At 44.6% G+C, this 16,950-nt stretch overlaps 1 protein-coding gene across 1 annotated transcript; it reads left to right on the forward strand.

Moving 5' to 3' along the window:
* The first annotated feature begins 7,300 nt into the window (after positions 1–7,300).
* On the forward strand, positions 7,301–11,343 carry LOC108922518 (actin, cytoplasmic type 5-like). The gene is made up of 6 exons (XM_018732709.1): positions 7,301–7,443; positions 8,173–8,299; positions 8,372–8,611; positions 9,125–9,563; positions 9,824–10,005; positions 10,865–11,343. The coding sequence occupies exons 2-6, from the start codon at positions 8,174–8,176 to the stop codon at positions 11,006–11,008; spliced, it is 1,131 nt and encodes a 376-aa protein (XP_018588225.1). The 5' UTR covers positions 7,301–7,443; position 8,173; the 3' UTR covers positions 11,009–11,343.
* The last annotated feature ends 5,607 nt before the right edge of the window (positions 11,344–16,950 follow it).

Consider the following 16,950-nt stretch of genomic DNA (forward strand, 5'->3'; position numbering starts at 1 on the left):
TGCAGATGTGTGACTCTTAAGTACAGTTAGTTTGTTTCCTTCAGCATATGCACCGAAGTTCATCATACAAGTAGCTGCATAAAACTTTACCAGAATATCGCTGTTTCCTAATCACCTTCCTAGTAGCTGATTTTTTTCGAGATACATAAAAACATTTACATTACATTGCAGGAGTGGCTCTGTAAAGGATTGAGCTGAGCATGATCATGAACATTTATACATCATATGAACTATTACTCCTGAACTGTTCTCCATAAAGAACAATAGCACAGCAATTTAAATAATAAACAGCACCGATAAACAGATACATGTCTTTACCAAAACTGCAAAGACTCAGGTTTTTAATCATTCATATATTTTTATTCTCTCCTCTGAAGGCTGGAAATAGGCAAATGCAGAAGGAACATCTATGGCTTGTTCACCTTGTGTTTGCTTCTTTTTCATCTTCCCTGACTTGTCATCATTTGGTGCATTTGAATTGGTATGTCAGCTAACTTTTTCTAAAAAAAAGTAATGCTAAATACTTCTCAGAATAAATTGTATTGAAAAAAGAATTGTTAATTGAAAGTTCACAAGTCATGGGGCAGCTGAGTTGAGTTTTCAGTTGACATATTTACATATGGTTGGAAAAAAGAGTGCACAGACTCTGTATGGTGTTTTTAAAAGCAGAAATTATTGTGGTTATTCTGTCTCTAAGGATTCTGCATTAGGCTTAAAATATCACACACACATTTTCAGAACCGCTTGCGACCCGTCCCGCTTGGGGTGCCTTGCGGCTTAAAATATCAGAAATCCACAATTTGCTGATAAGATGCATATACAGTTTTAGGTGAAAAATTATTTAATATATTTTCAAATAAGGGGGCGCGGTGGTGCAGTGGGTTGGACCAGGTCCTGCTCTCTGGTGGGTCTGGGGTTCGAGTCCCGCTTGGGGTGCTGTCCTGGGTGTGTCCCCTCCCCCTCTGGCCTTACGCCCTGTGTTGCCGGGTAGGCTCCGGTTCCCCCGTGACCCTGTATGGGACAAGCGGCTAAGAAAATGTGTGTATATTTTCAAATAAATTTAATTTCTAAATTATAAATGCCTATAATCAATGACAATAACAACTGCCCACAGAATTTGTAAAAATGTAAAACATTTGTTGTAATCTGTTGTAATTTAATATTTAATAAGATAGAGATTAATGACGCACTGTGTAACAGGTTTCCTAGTGGTGACTTGTTAAAGTTAGTGTTGCCACATTACAGTTATTTTACTCCTTTTTCCTTATATGAAGCTCTAGGGGAAATTAACAACTTTCCAAATAACAACTGGAAACCAAATGGGAAAATTACATCATGCTTAAACCAGATTGAGTTCACTGGAAGACACAGGAGGTGTGGACTGGATGGGGTCAAATGATGGATGTAAAATAGAGGGGTCTCTCTGTTCATACTGTAGTGAGGGAGAACAGCCCACTGAACAGATCAGTAGGACCAATCAGTGGAAGGTCAGGTTCTGGTGTGAGGACAACAAGGTGTGTTCAGATCATTATAAATAAAAAACAAAATGTTTCTGTTTGGGGGGGTGCAGTGGCGCAGTGGGTTGGGCTGGGTCCTGCTCTCCAGTGGGTCTGGGGTTTGAGTCCTGCTTGGGGTGCCTTGCGACGGACTGGCGTCCCGTCCTGGGTGTGTCCCCTCCCCCTCCGGCCTTCCGCCCTGTGTTACCGGGTTGGCTCCGGTTCCCTGCGACCCCATATGGGACGAGCAGTTCTGAAAATGTGTGTGTTTCTGTTTGGGTCACTATTACATACCAAAGCAACAGCACAAAGGAACATTGAAAACAACTGCAAGTACAAATCAGTGATACCAAATAGCACTGATTCTCAGGAGTGAGCAACTGCCTTTTTTCATGTACAAGATAGTATGAAACTCACTCACTCACACACACACACACACACACACACACACACACACACACACACACACACACACAGACACACAGAGTCTGAACCACTAGTCTCATACGGGGTTGCGGGGAGCTGGAGCCTAACCCAGCAACACAGGGCGTGAGGCTGGAGGGGAAGGGGACACACCCAGGACGGGACGCCAGTCTGTCGCAAGGCACCCCAAGTGGGACTTGAACCCCAGACCTACGGGAGAGCAGGACCCGGTCCAACCTACTGCGCCACCGCGCTCCCCCCCAGTATGAAATTACAACTTGTCATTCAAATTTGACGATTATAATTTTTTTTCAGGTAAAAGAAAATTCATCACTAGGATTCTTCATATATGAATTAAAAAAATGTAGACCACAATTTAATTAAGAATAAATTAATGCATTCAAAGGGGGGTGCGGTGGGGCAGTAGGTTGGACCAGGTCCTGCTCTCCGGTAGGTCTGGGGTTCGAGTCCCGCTTGGGGTGCCTTGCGACAGATTGGCATCCTGTCCTGGGTGTGTCCCCTCCCCCTCCAGCCTTACCGCTCACCTCAAGGGTAAAAGGTCCCAGCTCTCCTGGCAGCCAGAGGCCCTTGAGGCATTCCAGGACCTCAAGCAGCATTTTACCACCGCACCAATCCTTAAACACCCTGATCCCTCACTACCTTTAGTTGTTGAAGTAGACACCTCGACTGTGGGTGTCGTGGTGGTGTTATCACAGAGACAGGGAACCCCAGCTAAGCTCTACCAGTGTGCATATTTCTCACGTAAGCTGTCGCCTGCAGAGTGCAATTATGACATCGGTAACAGGGGATTCTTAGTGATCAAGCTGGCTCTGGAGGGGTGGAGACACTGGTTAGAGGGGGCTACTCACCTGTTCTTGGTCCTTATGGACCACAGAAACCTGGAGTACCTGAAGACTGCCTGTCGGCTCAACCCTCGACAAGCCCGTTGGGCCCTCTTCTTTACCAGGTTCCGGTTTACAGTCTTCTACCGTCCTGGTGCCAAGAACACCAAGGGCGACTCCCTGTCCTGGCTGTATGACAAGGACCCAACCCCAGAAGCACCCGAGACCATCCTGCCCAGTACCTGCTTCGTGGCTCCTGTACGTTGTCAATTCACACAGGACCTCCAGAGGGCCCAAGCGGAGGAACCCAGTCCAGTCGACACCCCCGAAGGCAAGGAGTATGTCCCTGCCAGGATACACCCACAGCTCCTCCACTGGGTGCATCACGCCCCAGCTGCTGGCCACCCAGGGTGTTGACGGATCCTGGCCCTGCTTGAAAAGAAGTACTGGTGGCCCTCTCTTTGGGAGGACATACAGGAGTTTATGGAGGCGTGCGAGGTATGTGGCCAGGCTAGGACCCTGAACCAGAAACCTGCAGGGCTATTGGAACCCCTTCTGGTCCCAACCAGGCCTTGGTCACATGTAGCAGTGGACTTTCTGACAGAGTTAACATCCTCTGAGGGTAATACAATGATTTTAGTGGTGTTGGACAGGTTTTCTATGTCTTGTCTTCTGCTTCCTTTGCCCTGACTCCCTACTGCCCTGGCCACGGCTGAGTATCTCTTACAGAACGTGCTCTGGATCTTCGGATTGCCCAAAGACATTGTCTCCGACCGGGGTCCTCAGTTCGTGTCCAGGGTATGGAGAGCATTCTGGCAGAAGCTTGGAGTGTCTGTTAGCCTCACGTCCGGATACCTTCCTCAGGCTATCCCATTCCTCCACAGGCCTGTCCCCTTTCCAGTGTGTCCTTGGTTACCAGCCTCCCTTGTTCCCCTGGCACCCCGGTTCCTCTGAGGTCCCTGCTGTGGATAACTGGTTCCTGAACAGCGAGGCAGCATGGCGAGCGGTACGGGACTATCTACAACAAAGCGCACACTGGTATTAGCAACAGGCCGACCGACACCGCCGCACCTTGCTTTTCCAGCCTGGGCAATGGGTATGGTTTTCCATAAGGGACATTCGCCTGAAACTGCCCTTCAAGACGCTCAGCCCTCGGTTTATAGGCACATACAAGATCCTTCACTGAATCACCCCAGTCACATACTGGTTGTAATTGCCTCCTCATTTACACATTTGTCCCACATTCCATGTCTCCTATCTCAAGCCCTACAGTACCACCCTGCTCCAAGCTCCAGGCGACCCAACATCCCCTCCAGTGGAAGTGGATGGGGAGGTGGCATACACCATCTGCACTCTCCTTGACTCCGAATGCAGGGGTGGAGACCTGTACTTCCTCGTGGACTGAGAGGGGTACGGCCCTGAGGAATGCAGCTGGGTGCCGGCTCGCGATATCCTCGATCCGTCCCTTATTGCCGATTTCCATCGGGACCATTTGGATAAGTCAGCACCGTGTCCCAGAGGCCGCCCTCCTTCCAGACGTCGTAGGGTGGCTAGAGCCGACTGTAGGGAGGCGGGGTACTGTCACGTCCATGCCCGCATCACACTCGACAACACCTGACACCATTCAAGCACCAGACACCAATCAGTACATGCACCCTTAAAAGACCCTCCTCAGCTCTTGTACAATCGCGGAATCTCAATGAGACAACCATTCCTCCTGCGCTATGTCTGGTTCTTCATCATTCCTTGCTTCCTGTCTCTGATTCCCAGCTTTCAACTCTTCACGTCATCCCCTGACCTCGTCCCTAGATCCTCGCTCTCACCCTGATTGCTGATCGACCAACTCTTCGCCCGTCCCCAACAACGAGAACTTGCCTGATCCCTTGGTTCCCGACGACCAATCCGGCACTTGGGTCCAGCCGACCCCGCGTCCTCGGTTCCACGTGACAGAAACAATGCTCTACAAGAAAGAAATTGTTAGTAAATGATGGCTTAAGGAGATTAGACAGGTTAATACAGAGGGGGGAAAAACCACAGCCAACTGGAGTTACACTGCCTAGAGATTTACCACAGTAAACATGTAAGTCTTTAGTCTGGATTTCAATATGTGGGCCAGTGTCATTAACTAGGTGACTCAGATTTCTAAATTTCTTCAAAAAGTACACATTGATCGTTCTTCCCTCTGCATCTTCAAGTTATCATGCTGCTATTCTGCATGTTTTTAGAAGACATTAATGCTTCAGACATGCAGTGATGGTTCTCTTAAGTGATTCAGGATAGAGTAAAATTAATGGCAGCAGCAAAAATTTCTTTCTCACTCCAGAAGGCTCCAATGAATTTTCAAGGTATACAACTATTCAAAATAGCTAAATTGCAAAGAGAATTGAACTCCCTGGTTTAATTCCTGTCTGTATAAGGTGGCTAAATCCAATGAAGAAGTCCTTCATATCTGACTCAATACCTGTGTCATTATAGGGTGATCGATGACAGTATTGTTACACTGGTTGACGGTGGCTCTGGGATGTCCAAATCTGATTTTGCTAGGGAAGTTGCACCCTGTGCTGTCTTTCCATCTATCATGAGATGTACCAAGTATTCGGTGAGATTTGTGAGCATTTCACATATCTGTGTTTCTCATGCTCTTAGTCTCTTCTTTCTGTCCCATTCATTAATTTAGCTGAAGTTTTTTTCCAAAGTGACTTTCTGACCCACCCCATACCCCACTGATCATGACACTGTCACCAACTGGGATGACATGGAGAGGATCTGGCACCACTGAATGTTTTATTTTGTTGTTGCTGTTAGGTGCCGTTGAGTCGATGTCAACTCATGGCGGCTCTGTAGATAGTTGTCCTGAAAAGGATCCAGTCTTCCACCAACCGGACAAGACTTGAATGTTTTATTTTACAATATCACAATTTAGATTTGTGCTTTGTCAGTAAAAAAATCACAAAAAATCATATAAAGCTTAAATATATCCCGAATAGTTGTACACCAGGATAAATAAAGATTATCAAAGGTCAAACGTTCTTTATGAATGGCACCTCTAACAGCCCAGTGTCCACGTGCTCTGCAGAATGAAAAACACTGGCAGCAATCTTGTCAACTTTATTCCATAACATCATATACAAAACTGAGCCCAATCATCAAAATGATTCCATCCAGGGAATATTCTATCTTATGCTTTTAGTCGTAGGACCACCCCAACCCTGCACTGGACAATCACACACACACACATTTACAGAACCGCTTGTCCCATATGGGGTCACGGGGAACCGGAGCCTACCCGGTAACACAGGGCGTAAGGCCGGAGGGGGAGGGGACACACCCAGGACGGGACGCCAGTCCATCGCAAGGCACCCCAAGCGGGACTCGAACCCCAGACCCACCGGAGAGCAGGACTGCGGTCCAACCCACTGCGCCACCGCACCCCCACTGGACAATCAATTATTGATAATGAATGAACGAATTAACATATAACTGCAGGTTAAGATAGAAATGATTTCTATTACAAATATGAAATACCGTATGTAGGTGTTTTCATCTCGTCCAGCTTGTATCCTTCTCTGCCTTGTGCCTACTGCTTCAGGGATAGGCTCCGGATCACAGCGACTCTACTCAGGAGGAAAGTGGTTATTGAAAATGGATGGATGGATGGATGCAGTATTTTTGTCATCATTGCCATGCAAATACAATGTATAAATACACACACACACATTTTCAGAACCACTTGTCCCATACGGGGTCGCGGGGGAACCGGAGCCAACCCGGCAACACAGGGCGTAAGGCCGGAGGGGGAGGGGACACACCCAGGAGGGGACACCAGTCCGTCGCAAGGCACCCCAAGCGGGACTCGAACCCCAGACCCACCGGAGAGCAGGACTGTGGTCCAACCCACTGCGCCCCCCTATGTATAAATATATTCTTTTTATTTTGGTATTTTAATTAATTCTACGTGATATTTTTTACGTGGGAAAGATTTTTTAAAGAAACTGATGACTTCAGTGACGTAAGTGAACCATATCATATGCACAATGACTCATATCACTATAATCCACACACACAAACACACTGATTGTGTGAAACCGCTTGTCTCAAGCGGGGTTCGCGGCGAACCGAGGCCTAACCCGGCAACACAGGGCGCAAGGCTGGAGGGGACACACCCAGGACGGGACACCAGTCCGTCGTAGAGCACCGCGGGACCCGAACCCCAGACCCACCGGAGAGCAGGACCCCCCAGTATCGCTATAATAGATTAGAAATTATTGTTAATAATAAAGATCGTGTTAGCGCTCACTCTCCATAAACCGTTTATTATACCGTTGGGTAGCAGGGATCCAAAAAAAAAAAAAAAATGAACCAGACCGTTACAGACCGTGAAAAACCGCACGGGCTGTGCGTCAACCGTAACGGCAGCACACACTTGGTGTCCAATCCGGGTCCTTTCATGTTTTTATGCCCTTATTTGGAGCGAGCGCGTGAACGGGTGGGGGGCAACCTGCGTTGGCCCGCGGCCGGAAAGAGGGCACCGGGGTAGGCGGGAGAGGTGGCGGTGGCGGCCTATCAGCTGGACGGCGGGAGAGGCGAGAGCACTGTGCAGCTGTACTTAGTCTACTCCACGTTCCCTCCCATCTTTATTTTAGCCGTGTAAGGTGGGGGGACAAGACTCGCCTATCGCACAGGTAAAGAGCATCACATCAGTGCACGCGGAGAAGGCGCGTGGTTTTGCGCCCTCACACACACGTCACGTGTACTTTAACTTAAAGATTCTGCAGTGTAGCAGATTTAAATTCAAACGCGCGAAACTAAAATTTAGCCTAAATGTTTACATTCCATTAGAGTCCTGCTCTACTATGAATCCGAGTTAGCACTAGTCTACTGCTTTTTTTTAAAAAATTTAATCATACATGATTGATGCAGCATTGTTTGTTCGAGTAACAGATTCTCAGTGAGTAACTAGCGCTTCGCGGTGACGCTGCTGCAGCCGGGGTGCAAAGTGGAGCTGTTAAAATTTTTTTTTTTTAAACATTCTTTGGCGACGCCTCACCTTTGCGGTTTTAAACGTCAAGTTTATAAGCATGCGTTGCCATGGTCTGTGCTGGGTCTGTCTGAGAGCAGGGCACGGTTTCGGTGACTCGCATCTCTCAGTGCTTGATAAATAAATATATATACTATGTATATACATAAATATAGACAGATTCATTTAGTTATTGCATGATAAGTAACATCGGAATGGAGGAAATTGCAGTTTCTGTTTTATACTGTGTCAAGGCATAGTTTTATTGAAAAAGTCCTGCACTCTGCAGAGTAGAAACACTACTGCAAATGAGCATCTGCACAGAAATGTCAGATGCTGCTGACATAATGCTGCCCTTACTGGTGCAGAGTTTTCTGATCCAACATCTTTACAGGATGGCTGATGAAGATATTGCTGCATTGGTGGTTGACAATGGCTCTGGGATGTGCAAAGCAGGTTTTGCTGGAGACGATGCGCCTCGTGCCGTGTTCCCCTCCATTGTGGGACGTCCCAGGCACCAGGTGCGTCCCGAATGCTTTCTCTCACCTGCTTCTGTTCTTTAGACATCCTGCTCACCATATTGTTCCCTACAGGGTGTGATGGTTGGTATGGGACAGAAGGATAGCTATGTTGGTGATGAGGCTCAGAGCAAGAGGGGTATCCTGACCCTGAAATACCCCATTGAGCATGGCATTGTCACCAACTGGGATGACATGGAGAAGATCTGGCATCACACCTTCTATAATGAGCTGCGTGTTGCCCCTGAGGAGCACCCTGTCCTGCTTACTGAAGCCCCCCTGAACCCCAAAGCCAACAGAGAGAAGATGACCCAGGTAACAGCCCTTTAGCCTGGCTTCTTGACAGTGATGTCTTTTGAGTTTTTTAAATTCCATGAAACATATAGGTCTAAGACTGCCTGATGGGAAGAGATACAAAGGCTCAGTTCTTGTTTTTCACTCATTCCTTGCTAACTGATGAACAGAAAAGTTCAGGACCATGTAAACCCTTTTAAAGAAGAGTAAATCCAGGACTATGGACCCATCTTGGCTTCACAGTAAGGACAATGGTCTTGGGATTTGTGAGGATATTCCTTATAGCACCATAGAAGATAGTTCCTTTCTAAATTTTGCCAGGAAATCCTGAAGACCTTGTTGAGATTAGTAGTCCACACAGAGCTTCATTTAAATACAGGGCTGGATATGATATTGGAAATCAAAAGTGTTTGCACTGGTGCTCTTGCCTGAGGTGAGGATATTGACTGTTGGAACTCAAACTTTCCATTTACAGAGGCAGTGCAGAGCATGGAGTGCTGAGTCTTATGTCTGGGTTTCTCCTTTGTGCACTAGATCATGTTCGAGACCTTCAACACACCAGCTATGTATGTGGCTATCCAAGCAGTGCTGTCCCTGTATGCATCTGGACGCACCACTGGTGTGGTGATGGACTCTGGGGATGGTGTCAGCCATACTGTGCCCATCTATGAGGGTTATGCCCTACCTCATGCTATCATGCGTCTGGACCTGGCAGGCCGTGACCTCACTGATTACCTCATGAAAATTCTAACTGAGCGTGGTTACAGCTTCACCACAACAGCTGAGAGAGAAATTGTGAGGGACATTAAGGAAAAGCTGTGTTATGTGGCACTAGACTTTGAACAGGAGATGATGACTGCTGCCACTTCCTCCACCTTGGAAAAAAGCTACGAGCTGCCTGATGGACAGGTCATCACCATCGGCAATGAGCGCTTCCGCTGCCCTGAAAGCCTCTTCCAGCCCTCTTTCCTTGGTAACCACCTTTGGGATCAAATTTGAGGACTACCTGTCTAACTATGTAGAAGTTTTTGCCGCTATAGATATCCGTTGTATGGAGCTGTTTTTATATTTGAACAGCTCTTTAACTGCTGCTCATCAATGTCTTGTTTTTATGGATAAGAAGGATTACTACTTTTTGTTGAGTGTTTAATGCTCGATCCTTTTCAACCCCAAGTCTCTGTATTTAGCTTCTTAGGATTTGAAATCCTCCCTTCATCCTTGTCCACCCCATAGGTATGGAGTGCTGTGGGGTCCACGAGACCACCTACAACTCCATCATGAAGTGTGACGTGGACATCCGAAAGGATCTGTACGCCAACACAGTCCTGTCAGGAGGCACTACCATGTACCCAGGAATTGCTGACCGAATGCAGAGTGAGATCTGCGCTCTGGCACCCCCCACAATGAAGATCAAAGTGGGTTGCTGGCATTGAGTGGTTGCATATTTACATGTATCCTAATACTATCTGTAAAAAAAAAAAAAAAAAAAAAAAAAAAAAATTTTTTTAACTGGTAAGCTTTCCTGGTTTCTGTTACAAATGTACTTGTTCACTTTATCTGATTTTCTCAAAAGCACCTTAAATGTAAGGTTTGCATACTAGAATAATATTAGTTATCTAACTTTTATTGGAGCAGATCAGTTAATGTATAGTCCTCTGTGGTATGACAGTGGGCAGTTAAATTCAAATTTGCGTGTTTAAATTGCAAGCTGATAGCTGTAACCACAGGGGGGTGTGGTGGCGCAGCGGGCTTGGCTGGGTCCTGCTCTCTGGTGGGTCTGGGGTTCGAGTCCTGCTTGGGGTGCCTTGCAATGGCCTGGCATCCCATCCTATGGTGTGTCCTTTCCTCCTCCGTCCTTAAGCCCTGTGTTTCTGGGTTAGGCTCCGGTTTGCCGCAGCTCTGCTTGGGACTAGCGGTTTCTGTGTGTGTGTGTGTGTGTGTGTGTGTGTGTGTGGCTGTAACCGTTGTTCAACCTGTTGGCCCAACAGCAAAAAAATAAACTATAATTTGGATTCACAACATGACCAACTTTGAATTATACAACCTGTATTTCCTGACCCTAATACACACTCAACACCGCTATTGTAATATGAAGTTATTTGACATACTCACGCATGAGCTGCCTGGGACACAGGACTTTATCAACCTTTTCTTTCAATCCTTGATCTCTATGTGGGTCAGGATTAGTGAAGGGAATGTCCTTCACCTGCCTCTGTTCTGGGCTGACAGTGAAAACTGACAAATGTTAATCTTGTGCTTTCTCCTGTCCTCCAGATAATTGCTCCTCCAGAGCGCAAATACTCTGTCTGGATTGGAGGCTCCATCCTGGCCTCCTTGTCCACCTTCCAGCAGATGTGGATCAGCAAGCAGGAGTACGATGAGTCTGGACCCTCCATTGTCCACCGCAAATGCTTCTGAATGAGCCAGCCTCTGATCTTTTGCCACACACATCTGCTAAAAATATCCCCTTGTTTTCATTTTCTTAACCAGCTTTCCAACTTTCCTATTATACTCTCTTATCACAGTGGGGACTAACTGAGGTGTACTGCAGAGTAGTCACTTTTCTCGGTTGTTACCATCCCCTTGGCGACACATCCCACTGACGCACCCCCTTTTCCACCTTTTGTAAAACCCAAATTTGTGACATTTGTGCCCCCTCTGCTACTAAACTTATCAATGGCTTGTACATTTTAGCATGCTTAGTTGTAATGAAATTGAAGAGATGGGGGAGAGTGGGGTTTTTTTTTTTTTTTTTTTTTTTTTAAAATGTTGCCTTACTTTAAATTTAATCACAAGAATGGTGCACACTGCCTTGCTGATGTACTGGCCAGTAGCTGTTCAGTCCCTGGTTCCTAGAATAAAGGATCAAAATCACTTTTGCCTTTCTGACCCATGTATGATTTAAGTGGTTTTTAAAAATAGACAGATGCATACCAACAGACAATACATGAATGGTCTGAAAATATACAATCCTGAAGCCTGCTTAAAATGAGAAGAACATTTTATTTTGGTCTGAGAAGCCATTTTTTTTTTTTTTTTTTTCTCCCCAGTCAGTGACTGATATCCAAACAGTGTGGTTCCAGTTTCCTGTGGCCTCAGTTCGCTAGTATCACACACTTAAACAGGGTCACTGCAAACACATGCATCAGGGAGTCAGTCGGAGAATAGACACTAAAAGACAAAGGCTGCAGCAGAGAATTCTTTGGAACATAATTTTATGCTGAATTTGGACTTTATTTTTTTCTCTCTAAAGTAAGGTTTTCAACAGTCTTGATTTGCCTGGTGAGTCTAGTAGGCAATTCAGCATTGTCCAAGATAGCTTCCAATTTAAAGCTTGTATACTAGGCTACATACAATTATCCATCTATCCAATTTCAGTAACCAGCTACCCAGAGCAGAGTTAGATCTTTGGTCACAAGAGTGAAGGGGGTACTCTGGACAAGACACTGGTCCATCACAGGGTAGCCATCCACACACACAAGTCAAGTCATTAGCAACAACCGTTTTTTCCTGACCAGAGTTGCGGCAAGCCAGAGCCTACCCAGCAACACAGGTCATGGGGCCAAGGGGGGTAGGGGATGCATCCAGGACAGGATACTTTACAAGGCACCCCAAGCAGGTCTCAAACCCCAGACTCACCACACAGATGGCACCAACCAAACCCGCTGCACCACTGCACATAGTCACTTACCTATATAACATTCTAAGAGCAATTTAGAGTTACAAATCCACGTTAATCTTATGTCTGCATTATAGGAGGAAATCAGAGCATGTAGAAGGAAGCCACTCAGACATAGAGAGAACATGCGAATTTCACACAGACTGAGTGGGGATCGAACCCATGTTCTCTCCTCCCACCTCACCCCATGCTGTGCCACCGTGCCCCCCTGGGTCAAAATGTATATGTAAAATATTAACCTGAAGAATGTTAAATAAATCACTTATATGATTCATTGTGTAAATAGGTGTGGTGGGTAGGAAAATTAGCTGACGGGTAAAGTCTTTAACCTCTCTTCTGGCTCATTTTTATTTACATTTATTCATTTAGCAAATGCTTTTCTCCAAAGCGACATACATCTCATAGAAAATACAATGTGTTCATTACATTAGGAGAAAGAGACATAGATGCAGACGTGTGATTCTTAAGTGCAATTACTTTCTTTCCGCCATATGAACCGATGTTCATCACACATGTAGCTACATAAAACTTTATCTGAATATCCACGGTTCCAAATGAAATTCAAAATTCCAAACCTCTCATCATTTTGAGAGGTTTATGGAAGAAAGGGATTAAAAAGAATGTGTAATGTATGTGTTGGAAACATTTTTTGGAAACTACTGAATACTTTCTGTGAATGTAAATTGTCTTCATTATCTTCTGCACATCAGAAATGACATAAAAACAATATCGGTGTCATCTCTCAGATTGCATTCCTTTAATAATATAACTTCCACAACAATCTAATCAAGTTCAATGTCAAGAGGTGTAAACAGCTTTCACAGCATTGTAAGATCTTATCTGAAGGGTGGTAGCACCATGTTCACCATGTTTCTGGCTCTGCATACAGGATGAAAAATGATAAAATGCCTGGCAAAAAGTACAGTGAAAGGTATTTATTTTACTTTTTTTAAGCGTGGCTTTATTCAGGGATAATGTCATGTGTGAGAGCAATTTCACCTGCTTTGTTTCATATAGGCGTTGGCTCCACCTGAGCACAACTACTCTCTTCAGATCAAAGGCTCTGTAGTGGCCTCCTCGACCACCTTCCAGCAGAAGTGGTTCAGCATGCAGGAATACAAAGAATCGGTCCTTACAGAGTCCAGAAACAAACCTTCCATGACATATTAACTCAGACACATGAAGTGAGATAAGACAAACATATAAAAAGCTGAGTAAGAAAGAAGAGGTTTTCAAGAGCATCACATACATAGCAGCTCTGAAATCACATTTAGATTCATGAATTTTGCTGAGAATTTTCTCCAAAGTAACTAGCAAGGTTAGGTTTGTATACTTTCACTTTTACTCATTTACAGCTTACAGGTGCAACTCAGTAAGTAATGTGCTTAGGGTTACTGCAGCGGCAGTGGGTATCTGAACCTATGTCTTTCAGTTGCAAGATGAAGGCTCTGACCACTGTATTACTTGGTGACCCCTCACTGCTCTAGCGATTTAATCTACAAACCTGGAATCTAGTGCAGCGTTTCTCAGATACAAGTATCCCATTTTGAGTTTTAATTGTAAGAAGAGTAAGAAAACTTTTCAGCATTGTGAAGATACTTGCTGAAGTTCTGGCATTAAGATGCCTGATGACATTTGTACTCATACTTGATGAGCAGGTTTTGACAAATTTTCTTGTGTACATGCCTTACTTACACACCCAAGAAACTGAGTGCATGTAAATTTGAACTGCAGCCCACTGCTACTTAGTTACAATAACACAACATTGTGGGTGCTGCTTACAAGGATCATAGGTGAGTGAAACCAAAAGAAACTCACAAAAAAGGACCTGGGGGATGAAGTAGAGATGGGTAAAACAATGTTTCGAATCAGAAGGAAGGTGACAAATAATTGCATTCTTTGTTAGGTTTCAGCAGTTTGTTACTGAACAGTCTGAGAGCTGAAGTTCTTTTGTTGTTTATGAATGAGATTAGGACTGTAATAAACATGATAAATATTAATGTACTATACTGTATACATATATATATAAAATTAGGAATGTGATTAGGAATCGTCAATATTTCAATAAAGTTTTATGCAGCTACTCGTGTGATGTACATTGGTTCATGTGGTGGAAAGTAACTACTTTAGAATCACGCATCTGCAATCACAAGTGAGTTAAACATTTCGAAACGGAGACCTTGTGGGGGCAATTTGCCAGTCTTCTAGATGAGGTGGAAGGTCTACTCCTTATAGTTATAATAATAACTATCACAATCACATAAATATTCTTTGTTGTGTTTCAGGAGATTATGGAAGTACTGCACAGTTTGATAAATTATTCAAAGCTCTGGTCATAAATGTTTATTTTACATACACACTTGGAGATCAATGACATTAGGTATTCTGAGTTCTAATGAAACTGCCTGCTCACCAATGTCTTTGTGGATCTTCTGTAAAGGCAGAAGGTTACGTGGCCAGGTTATGTGGGCTGCCTGGCCACCAGACGCTCGCCTAGGAACACTACCCCCGGGCCTGGCTCCAGGGGTAGGTCCTGGTGACCCTATTTCGAGCAGGGTCAATATTTTCATGTTTACTGCTTACATGGAGGTTTTTGGATCATGTTAGTCTTGATCTTCGCTCTAGACCTGTTCTCCTTGAGAGAACCAACCTCAAGATGACATAACTCTGGAGATCGATAGATCACGCAAGCCCTTCCGCCACACCAAGGCCCTGATCCAGGAAGGGTGTAAAAGCAGCCAGCTAAATATTAACTATTTAATGTCCTAATACTATTCTCCCACATGCTGAATAGACCTGTTTCAAATAGGGTGTGGCTCACCAGTTATGGCAGGTTTAGGGCAATTACCAGGTATGAAGCAGAGTGGGGTGGATTTATGAAGCTTTTTTTTAAAAAATAAACAGTGCAGATGCACAAAAAAACATAATATAAAGCAAAAAGGGATCTTTTACAGCTGCCACAACCATGTGTGTCTGAGCTCTGCAGTGCAATGAATTCCTGTCCCTTGTTATTTCATTCAATACTGTTGCTGCACCTGATCCTGGTCTCCTAATCAAGTGTGGCCAAGAATCTGTGAGTTTGGCATGACTGTGCTCTTTCATGCTGCACAGAGTTATTCGAAAGCACACATGGATCATTAATATTCTGACAATTAACAAGTTTAGAAACATATCAGTGGAAGCATGCAACTCTGCAAACTAAAGTCTAAATAAGCATGCATATATTTGCATTTTGAGTTTCTCTTGTAAAATACTTAGTTTTCATGTAATGAGTTGCAGGGAGGTGTGGTGGCGCAGTGGCGCAGTGGGTTGGACCACAGTCCTGCTTTCCGGTGGGTCTGGGGTTTGAGTCCCGCTTGGGGTGCCTTGTGATGGACTGGTGTCCTGTCCTGGGTGTGTCCCCTCCCCCTCTGGCCTTATGCCCTGTGTTACTGGGTAGGCTCCAGTTCCCCGTGGCCCCGTATGGGACAAGCGGTTCTGAAAATGTGTGTGTGTGTGTAATGAGTTCCTCTGGGGTGGGGGGTGCGGTGATGCAGTGGGTTGGACTGGGTCCTGCTCTCTAGTGGGTCTAGGGTTTGGGTCCTGCTTGGGGTGCCTTGTGACGGACTGGCGTCCCGTCCTGGGTGTGTCTCCGGCCTTGCGTCCTGTATTGCCGGGTAGGCTCCGGTTCCCCGTGACCCTGTATGGGACAAGCAGTTCAGAAAATGTGTGTGTGTGAATTGCTCTGGGATAAATGTATTGACTAAGAAAAAAATATTTTGGTTCCACTTCCACACCAAAATGCTGACATGCTGATTAACTGGAGAAGCTGCTGATGGCAGTGGAGAGATGGATGTTCTTAAATGTTGAATATCTTTTTAAATAGTCTAAATCTTTGGCTTCGCTGAAAACCCTGTGTTTCTGTATTGTTTTCTTTTTTTTTTTTGAGTGACAGACTTTATGTAGTTGTGATTTATGTTGAAGTTAGATCCAAGAAAGCATTTCCTGCAATGAAGTGGTGCAGTACTACATTAATGCAACTGCCTACCCTCCATAACCAGATCTCCTGAGGAATTATGTTTCTCTTACCATCCATGTAACATTACCTTACCAAATACATCTAACAGCCAATTCATCTCAGTATGTAACTTATCCCATAAAAATATTACGTTTTCAAAAGAAATACATTTACATTTACATTTATTCATTTAGCAGATGCTTTTCTCCAAAGCGACGTACATCTCAGCAAAAATACAAATTTGTGCATTACATTAAGAGAGAGACATAGCTGCAGACATGTGATTCTTAAGTACCTAGTTTGTTACTTTCCACTTGATGCACCGATGTTCATCACTTGAGTATGTGCATAAAATGCAGAATAGATGAATCCTGATAACCTTCCTACATTTTTTTTTTTTTATAAGGTACACCAACATTTACATACAATGCAGGAATAGCAGCTGTGTAAAGGCTTATTTGGGGATGATTGTAAAGTTAGTACTATTTCAGTATACACAGTCACAGTAAATTGTAGCATTTTATATTAAAAGTTTTCATTGAGTCTTGGCCTTTTCAAAACTGTTATCTCATGTGTGTTCCAGCTGCATTTCTAATTTCCACAACGATCTGAAATTACTTTGGAAAACATATGTTTAATCATGTTCACAAATTATATTATGGTCGTCTAAAGAAACAGCCTTAT

The sequence above is a fragment of the Scleropages formosus genome, chromosome 3 (genome assembly GCF_900964775.1).
Source record: "Scleropages formosus chromosome 3, fSclFor1.1, whole genome shotgun sequence".
Taxonomy (NCBI): domain Eukaryota; kingdom Metazoa; phylum Chordata; class Actinopteri; order Osteoglossiformes; family Osteoglossidae; genus Scleropages; species Scleropages formosus.